Here is a 10000-nt window from a genome sequence, read left to right on the forward strand (position 1 = left end):
ATCAGACATTCATTTGGGGATTGTGTGTAGCTACAACATCTAATCTGCTTGGTGTAAACGCACGATGAAAACCTTCAAATGTCTTTAAACCAGTTTCTCTCTGTGTTCTCTCTCTGTGTTCTCTCTCTGTGTTCTCTCTCTGTGTTCTCTCTCTGTGTTCTCTCTCTGTGGTCTCTCTCTGTGTCTCTCTCTGTGTTCTCTCTCTGTGTCTCTCTCTCTGTGTTCTCTCTCTGTGTTCTCTCTCTGTGTCTCTCTCTGTGTTCTCTCTCTGTGTCTCTCTCTGTGTTCTCTCTCTGTGTCTCTCTCTGTGTTCTCTCTCTGTGTCTCTCTCTGTGTCTCTCTCTGTGTCTCTCTCTGTGTCTCTCTCTGTGGTCTCTCTCTGTGTCTCTCTCTGTGTTCTCTCTCTGTGTTCTCTCTCTGTGTTCTCTCTCTGTGTTCTCTCTCTGTGTCTCTCTCTGTGTTCTCTCTCTGTGTCTCTCTCTGTGTTCTCTCTCTGTGTTCTCTCTCTGTGTCTCTCTCTGTGTCTCTCTCTGTGGTCTCTCTCTGTGTCTCTCTCTGTGTCTCTCTCTGTGTCTCTCTCTGTGGTCTCTCTCTGTGTCTCTCTCTGTGTCTCTCTCTTTGTCTCTCTGTGTTTCTCTCTGTGTATCTCTCTGTGTATCTCTCTGTGTATCTCTCTGTGTATCTCTCTGTGTTCTCTCTCTGTGTCTCTCTCTGTTCTCTCTCTGTTCTCTCTCTGTGTCTCTGTGTATCTCTCTGTGTTCTCTCAATGTGTCTCTCTCTGTGTCTCTCTCTGTGTCTCTCTCTGTGTTCTCTCTCTGTGTCTCTCTCTGTGTTCTCTCTCTGTGTCTCTCTCTGTGTTCTCTCTCTGTGTCTCTCTCTGTGTTCTCTCTCTGTGTTCTCTCTCTGTGTCTCTCTCTGTGTTTCTCTCTGTGTCTCTCTCTGTGTTCTCTCTCTGTGTCTCTCTCTGTGTTCTCTCTCTGTGTCTCTCTCTGTGTTCTCTCTCTGTGTTCTCTCTCTGTGTTCTCTCTCTGTGTTCTCTCTCTGTGTAGTTAAAAGCAACAGTGGAAAGTTTCCCAGACATCACTTACAGTGTTCTTCTAAAGTCAAGCCAGAGAGGAAGAGCAACATTAAAGACTTTAGACATCACCCCTTCCCCTCCTTCCCCCTCCTCTCCCCCTCTTCCCTCCCTCCTCTCCTCTCCCCCTCCTCCACCTCCTCCCCCTCCTCTCCCCCTCCTCTCCCCATCCTCCCCTCCCCTCCCCCCCTCCCTCCCTCCCTCTCCTCTCCCCATCCTCCGCCTCCTCCCCTCCTCTCCCCTCCTCCCCCTCCCTCCCCCTCCCCTCCCCTCATTCTTGTCCCTCTCCTCCATCCGTCCGTTCTTTGTGTCACTAGGAAAGTTCTTGATTGGCCGCCAACATCCAACCAAATCCTGCCCTGACCTCACATACACTACAGCCCAGCTATGGAGAGACCCTCCAGCTCAGGGGCAATCAGGCTATAGACTACAGCCCAGCTATTGAGAGACCCTCCAGCTCTGGGACAATCACGCTATAGACTACAGCCCAGCTATTGAGAGAGACCCTCCAGCTCAGGGGCAATCAGGCTATAGACTACAGCCCAGCTATTGAGAGAACCTCCAGCTCTGGGACAATCAGGCTATAGACTACAGCCCAGCTATTGAGAGAACCTCCAGCTCTGGGACAATCAGGCTATAGACTACAGCCCAGCTATTGAGAGAGACCCTCCAGCTCTGGGACAATCAGGCTATAACCTACTTCAAAACGGTTACGATTTAGTGGACAACTGAACCCACACTGCTCATGCTTCTTTTTATGAGGAGACGAGAACCAGTATTGTCCTTGTCCTTTTATACAGAACGCTCATCGGTTTGGTCCAACACAGATGAACATTGAGTGTCCATATTCAATATCACCCCCAGTATTCACTCACCTCTCCTGGAGACACGCGGCAGGCTTCATCCTGAAGGGAGAGGGGCTGGCTGACAGGCAGGGTTTCTGGTGGGCAGGGGGGAGCTGCGGAGGACCACAGCTGGAGCTGGAGACAGGGATGGGGACAGGGGTGGTGGGTGGAGGACGGCAGGCTCTGGGTGGAGGTATGGATGTGGGTGTAGAAGGCGGTGCTGGCTCCGCTTGGACCATGCTGCTAGAGAAGGGGACCTGGGGATTAATGACAAGATGGGACAGCATTAGTTTAGCTTCAGACATGCCTTTACTAAAGATAAAACCAGGACCTGGGGATTAATGACAAGATGGGACAGCATTAGTTTAGCTTCAAACACGTCTTTACTAAAGATAAAACCAGGACCTGGGGATTAATGACAAGATGGGACAGCATTAGTTTAGCTTCAAACACGTCTTTACTAAAGATAAAACCAGGACCTGGGGATTAATGACAAGATGGGACAGCATTAGTTTAGCTTCAGACACACCTTTACTAAAGATAAAACCAGGACCTGGGGATTAATGACAAGATGGGACAGCATTAGTTTAGCTTCAAACACACCTTTACTAAAGATAAAACCAGGACCTGGGGATTAATGACAAGATGGGACAGCATTAGTTTAGCTTCAAACACGTCTTTACTAAAGATAAAACCAGGACCTGGGGATTAATGACAAGATGGGACAGCATTAGTTTAGCTTCAAACACGTCTTTACTAAAGATAAAACCAGGACCTGGGGATTAATGACAAGATGGGACAGCATTAGTTTAGCTTCAAACACGTCTTTACTAAAGATAAAACCAGGACCTGGGGATTAATGACAAGATGGGACAGCATTAGTTTAGCTTCAGACACACCTTTACTAAAGATAAAACCAGGACCTGTATTCACAAAACATCTCACAGTAGAAAGACATATGTTTTATTGTCACATACACCGGTAGGGGCAGTGAAATGTGTTGTTTTACAGGCTCAGTGCCACCCTCCTGAAGTGCCTTGCTCAATGGCACATCAGCAGATTGTTCACCTTGTCAGTTCGGGAATTCTAACCAGTGACCTTTTGGTTACTGGTCCACTGCTCTAACTGCTAGACTACCTGCTGCCCTGTAACAGAGCTGATCTTGGATCAGTTTGGTCTTTTAGATCAGATTGAATAGGATGATATGGTCAGGCAGGACCTGATCCTAGATCAGCACTCGTACTCTGAGATGCTTTATGAATACAGGTGTATTACACATAACATTATGGTACTGTAGTACATCACGCTACAACTTGGGGCTTCAAATATGTGTTGCATTATGGGAATTGTAGTTAATTGCGCTCCAACCTACCTGGGGCTGGGTCTGGGCTCCGACGGTGTGCAGCGGGACCGGGGGTGGGACGGTGACAGGGGTCAGGTGAAGGTCGCGGCTGGGGAACACGGACTGCTCTTTGGTCTGCCTGTCAGAATATTCAACCTTCTCCTTTCGACGGTAGAGGACCTGAGAGAAGAGGAGAGGAGAGGAGAGGAGAGGAGAGGAGAGGAGAGGAGAGGAGAGGGAGGGGGAGGGGAGGCGAGGAGAGGAGAGGAGAGGAGGAGAGGAGAGGAGAGGAGGGGAGGGGAGGGGAGGGGAGGGGAGCGGAGCGGAGCGGAGAGGAGAGGAGAGGAGAGGAGAGGAGAGGAGAGGAGAGGAGAGGAGAGGAGAGGAGAGGAGAGGAGAGGAAAGCTTTGATTGCTATTGGAATGAAAGAGCAGTTCACAGAAAACCCTATGGACATCACAACACTTCCTCATTCCTTCTTTCTGTTGCCAGTCACCTCAGGTGTCCTGCCTGCTTACAATGAGTCCCCATTGGTCTCAATTCCAGGTGATTAGTCTTACGGCAGAGCTAATTTTGGAGTTCTAATGTCACTGTCTGCAGGCCCTGAGGTGGAATGACCTCAGGGGACCCGCCAGCCACAGAGAGAGAGAGCAGTGAGACCTGGGTTCAATCTTGGATTCACACTAGATCATTATATTGTGACAATGTGATATTGAGATATTGTGATATTGTGATATTGTGATATACGTGCCCTCTTGTGGATGTGAAACATAGTTCTGTTGGAAATGGCTGAGTGATATAGTCTACAACATGTACAACAACATGGGAGATGGCTGAGTGATATAGTCTACAACATGGGAGATGGCTGAGTGATATAGTCTACAACATGGGAGATGGCTGAGTGATATAGTCTACAACATGGGAGATGGCTGAGTGATATAGTCTACAACATGTACAACAACATGGGAGATGGCTGAGTGATATAGTCTACAACATGTACAATAACATGGGAGATGGCTGAGTGATATAGTCTACCACATGGACAACAACATGGGAGATGGCTGAGTGATATAGTCTACAACATGTACAATAACATGGGAGATGGCTGAGTGATATAGTCTACAACATATACAACAACATGGGAGATGGCTGAGTGATATAGTCTACAACATGGACAACAACATGGGAGATGGCTGAGTGATATAGTCTACAACATATACAACAACATGGGAGATGGCTGAGTGATATAGTCTACAACATATACAACAACATGGGAGATGGCTGAGTGATATAGTCTACAACATATACAACAACATGGGAGATGGCTGAGTGATATAGTCTACAACATATACAACAACATGGGAGATGGCTGAGTGATATAGTCTACAACATGGACAATAACATGGGAGATGGCTGAGTGATATAGTCTACAACATGGACAACAACATGGGAGATGGCTGAGTGATATAGTCTACAACATGGACAATAACATGGGAGATGGCTGAGTGATATAGTCTACAACATGCGATATGGCTGAGTGATATAGTCTACAACATGGGAGATGGCTGAGTGATATAGTCTACAACATATACAACAACATGGGAGATGGCTGAGTGATATAGTCTACAACATATACAACAACATGGGAGATGGCTGAGTGATATAGTCTACAACATGGACAACAACATGGGAGATGGCTGAGTGATATAGTCTACAACATATACAACAACATGGGAGATGGCTGAGTGATATAGTCTACAACATGGACAATAACATGGGAGATGGCTGAGTGATATAGTCTACAACATGGACAATAACATGGGAGATGGCTGAGTGATATAGTCTACAACATGCGATATGGCTGAGTGATATAGTCTACAACATGGGAGATGGCTGAGTGATATAGTCTACAACATGGGAGATGGCTGAGTGATATAGTCTACAACATGGACAATAACATGGGAGATGGCTGAGTGATATAGTCTACAACATGGACAATAACATGGGAGATGGCTGAGTGATATAGTCTACAACATGCGATATGGCTGAGTGATATAGTCTACAACATGGGAGATGGCTGAGTGATATAGTCTACAACATATACAACAACATGGGAGATGGCTGAGTGATATAGTCTACAACATGGGAGATGGCTGAGTGATATAGTCTACAACATATACAACAACATGGGAGATGGCTGAGTGATATAGTCTACAACATATACAACAACATGGGAGATGGCTGAGTGATATAGTCTACAACATGGGAGATGGCAGAGTGATATAGTCTACAACATATACAACAACATGGGAGATGGCTGAGTGATATAGTCTACAACATGTACAACAACATGGGAGATGGCTGAGTGATATAGTCTACAACATGTACAATAACATGGGAGATGGCTGAGTGATATAGTCTACAACATATACAACAACATGGGAGATGGCTGAGTGATATAGTCTACAACATGGACAACAACATGGGAGATGGCTGAGTGATATAGTCTACCACATGGACAACAACATGGGAGATGGCTGAGTGATATAGTCTACAACATGTACAATAACATGGGAGATGTCTGAGTGATATAGTCTACAACATGGGAGATGGCTGAGTGAAATAGTCTACAACATGTACAATAACATGGGAGATGGCTGAGTGATATAGTCTACAACATGTACAGTAACATGGGAGATGGCTGAGTGATATAGTCTACAACATGTACAATAACATGGGAGATGGCTGAGTGATATAGTCTACAACATGGACAATAACATGGGAGATGGCTGAGTGATATAGTCTACAACATGGACAATAACATGGGAGTGGGCTGAGTGATATAGTCTACAACATGGGAGATGGCTGAGTGATATAGTCTACAACATGGGAGATGGCTGAGTGATATGGTCTACAACATGTACAACAACATGGGAGATGGCTGAGTGATATAGTCTACAACATGGGAGATGGCTGAGTGATATAGTCTACAACATGTACCAATTTGTAAGTCGCTCTGGATAAGAGCGTCTGCTAAATGACTTAAATGTAATGTAAAAATGTAATGTACAATAACATGGGAGATGGCTGAGTGATATAGTCTACAACATGGGAGATGGCTGAGTGATATAGTCTACAACATGGACAACAACATGGGAGATGGCTGAGTGATATAGTCTACAACATGTACAACACCATGGGAGATGGCTGAGTGATATAGTCTACAACATGGGAGATGGCTGAGTGATACAGTCTACAACATGGACAACACCATGGGAGATGGCTGAGTGATATAGTCTACAACATGTACAACACCATGGGAGATGGCTGAGTGATATAGTCTACAACATGGGAGATGGCTGAGTGATATAGTCTACAACATGTACAACAACATGGGAGATGGCTTAGTGATATAGTCTACAACATGGGAGATGGCTGAGTGATATAGTCTACAACATGTACAACAACATGGGAGATGGCTGAGTGATATAGTCTACAACATGGGAGATGGCTGGGTGATATAGTCTACAACATGGGAGATGGCTGAGTGATATAGTCTACAACATGGACAACAACATGGGAGATGGCTGAGTGATATAGTCTACAACATGGGAGATGGCTGAGTGATATAGTCTACCACATGGGAGATGGCTGAGTGATATAGTCTACAACATGTACAATAACATGGGAGATGGCTGAGTGATATAGTCTACAACATGGGAGATGGCTGAGTGATATAGTCTACAACATGGACAACAACATGGGAGATGGCTGAGTGATATAGTCTACAATATATACAACAACATGGGAGATGGCTTAGTGATGTAGTTTACAACATGTACAATAACATGGGAGATGGCTGAGTGATATAGTCTACAACATGGGAGATGGCTGAGTGATATAGTCTACAACATGTACAACAACATGGGAGATGGCTGAGTGATATAGTCTACAACATGTACAATAACATGGGAGATGGCTGAGTGATATAGTCTACAACATGGGAGATGGCTGAGTGATATAGTCTACAACATGTACAACAACATGGGAGATGGCTGAGTGATATAGTCTACAACATGGGAGATGGCTGAGTGATATAGTCTACAACATGTACAATAACATGGGAGATGGCTGAGTGATATAGTCTACAACATGGGAGATGGCTGAGTGATATAGTCTACAACATGTACAACAACATGGGAGATGGCTGAGTGATATAGTCTACAACATGGGAGATGGCTGAGTGATATAGTCTACAACATGGGAGATGGCTGAGTGATATAGTCTACAACATGGGAGATGGCTGAGTGATATAGTCTACAACATGGGAGATGGCTGAGTGATATAGTCTACAACATGGGAGATGGCTGAGTGATATAGTCTACAACATGGGAGATGGCTGAGTGATATAGTCTACAACATGGGAGATGGCTGAGTGATATAGTCTACAACATGGGAGATGGCTGAGTGATATAGTCTACAACATGGGAGATGGCTGAGTGATATAGTCTACAACATGGGAGATGGCTGAGTGATATAGTCTACAACATGGGAGATGGCTGAGTGATATAGTCTACAACATGGGAGATGGCTGAGTGATATAGTCTACAACATGTACAATACGATGGGAGATGGCGCCCTCCTGTGGAATCCAGTAATGTTGCACGTCCTCTTTGAGCTCATAACAGTTTAGTAACAATAGCTAATGCATGGATTGAATTGTAGGTACACCAAGCAGAATGTAAACACAGCACAGCATAACTTCCTGCTAAATAAAGATTATAGAAATACCCCTGTAAGACATTCAAAGCCCACTTCCTGCTAAATAAAGATTATAGAAATACCCCTGTAAGACATTCAAAGCCCACTTCCTGCTAAATAAAGATTACAGAAATACCCCTGTAAGACATTCAAAGCCCACTTCCTGCTAAATAAAGTTTACAGAAATACCCCTGTAAGACATTCAAAGCCCACTTCCTGCTAAATAAAGATTATAGAAATACCCCTGTAAGACATTCAAAGCCCCCTTCCTGCTAAATAAAGGTTACAGAAATACCCCTGTAAGACATTCAAAGCCCACTTCCTGCTAAATAAAGGTTACAGTAATACACAGAATAGGTTACAGAAATACCCCTGTAAGACATTCAAAGCCCACTTCCTGCTAAATAAAGGTTACAGAAATACCCCTGTAAGACATTCAAAGCCCACTTCCTGCTAAATAAAGGTTACAGAAATACCCCTGTAAAACATTCAAAGCCCACTTCCTGCTAAATAAAGGTTACAGAAATACCCCTGTAAGACATTCAAAGCCCACTTCCTGCTAAATAAAGTTTACAGAAATACCCCTGTAAGACATTCAAAGCCCACTTCCTGCTAAATAAAGTTTACAGAAATACCCCTGTAAGACATTCAAAGCCCACTTCCTGCTAAATAAAGGTTACAGAAATACCCCTGTAAGACATTCAAAAGCCCACTTCCTGTGCATTAGCATGTTGTTCCTGTTAGGAAGAAGAGTTAACAACCTGAACTAGGAACTAGGGGTCATATCTTGTCTGTGTCCTAAGGGCCCTGGTCTAAAGTAGTGCACTATATAAGGAGTAGGGCGCTGGTCTAAAGTAGTGCACTATATAGGGAATAGGGCTGTGGTCTAAAGTAGTGCACTATATAGGGAATAGGGCTCTGGTCTAAAGTAGTGCACTATATAGGGAATAGGGCTCTGGTCTAAAGTAGTGCACTATATAGGGAATAGGGCTGTGGTCTAAAGTAGTGCACTATATAGGGAATAATGTGCTATTTGGGATTCACACAGGATGTGACCACTGGTTACTTGATGTGACCCCTGGTAACAGGATGTGACTATTGGTTACAGGATGTGACCCCTGGTTACAGGATGTGACCCCTGGTTACTGGATGTGACCCTTGGTTACAGGATGTGACCCCTGGTTACTGGATGTGACTATTGGTTACAGGATGTGACCCCTGTTAACAGGATGTGACCCCTGGTTACTGGATGTGACCATTGGTTACTGGATGTGACCCTGGTTACAGGATGTGACCCCTGGTTACTGGATGTGACCCCTGGTTACTGGATGTGACATCTGGTTACAGAATGTGACCCCTGGTTACTGGTTCAGTTTTTTTTGACACGATGGACCCACTAACAGACCACATTGCTATTTGGGACACAGCCTTTGTGACCTCTGACCTCTATTAAGTGACACAGCTTTAGGGTTTTAACTGGCTAATCATCCTCAGGCTAGCAACCAACCACAGCATCTATCCCAGGGGCTATCAGAGGTCTGATAATGTCATGAGCTTACGAACTGATGACCTCATGTCCCGCCCAATTCGCCCTTCAGCCAATCGGAGTGCTCGGGGATCATGTGTGATCCAATTAGAGCGCTCTGGGATCATGTGTCAGAGTGGGAGAAAGCCTTCACATCCTTGACCACAGGAGGTCATAGCTGATCTCTTCAAATCTCCTACAGATCCTCTCTGAGATACACACACACACACACACACACACACACACACACACACACACACACACACACACACACACACACACACACACACACACACACACACACACACACACACACACACACACATACACACAAACAGACACACAGCCACACACAGATCCCATTCACAAAGACACCACCTGTCACAAACAACCTACTGTATCTTCACAGAGGATGTTGTCTGACTGTTGCTATGTGTTGATAGGAGAGGATG

The 10000-nt window shown here is 45.0% G+C and overlaps 1 protein-coding gene across 1 annotated transcript in view; it reads right to left on the reverse strand.

Annotated features, from left to right (window-relative positions):
• LOC135571146 (receptor-type tyrosine-protein phosphatase R-like) overlaps positions 1 to 10000 on the reverse strand; it is a 51823-nt gene that overhangs the window by 39107 nt on the left and 2716 nt on the right. The window contains exons 3-4 of the mRNA XM_065016940.1: positions 3293 to 3442; positions 1951 to 2177 (exon numbers count right to left, since the gene is read on the reverse strand). Coding sequence (XP_064873012.1) covers positions 1951 to 2177; positions 3293 to 3442 — 377 coding nt within the window. The remainder of the gene's footprint in view (positions 1 to 1950; positions 2178 to 3292; positions 3443 to 10000) is intronic.

This window comes from Oncorhynchus nerka, unplaced genomic scaffold (assembly GCF_034236695.1).
Source record: "Oncorhynchus nerka isolate Pitt River unplaced genomic scaffold, Oner_Uvic_2.0 unplaced_scaffold_728, whole genome shotgun sequence".
Lineage (NCBI taxonomy): Eukaryota > Metazoa > Chordata > Actinopteri > Salmoniformes > Salmonidae > Oncorhynchus > Oncorhynchus nerka.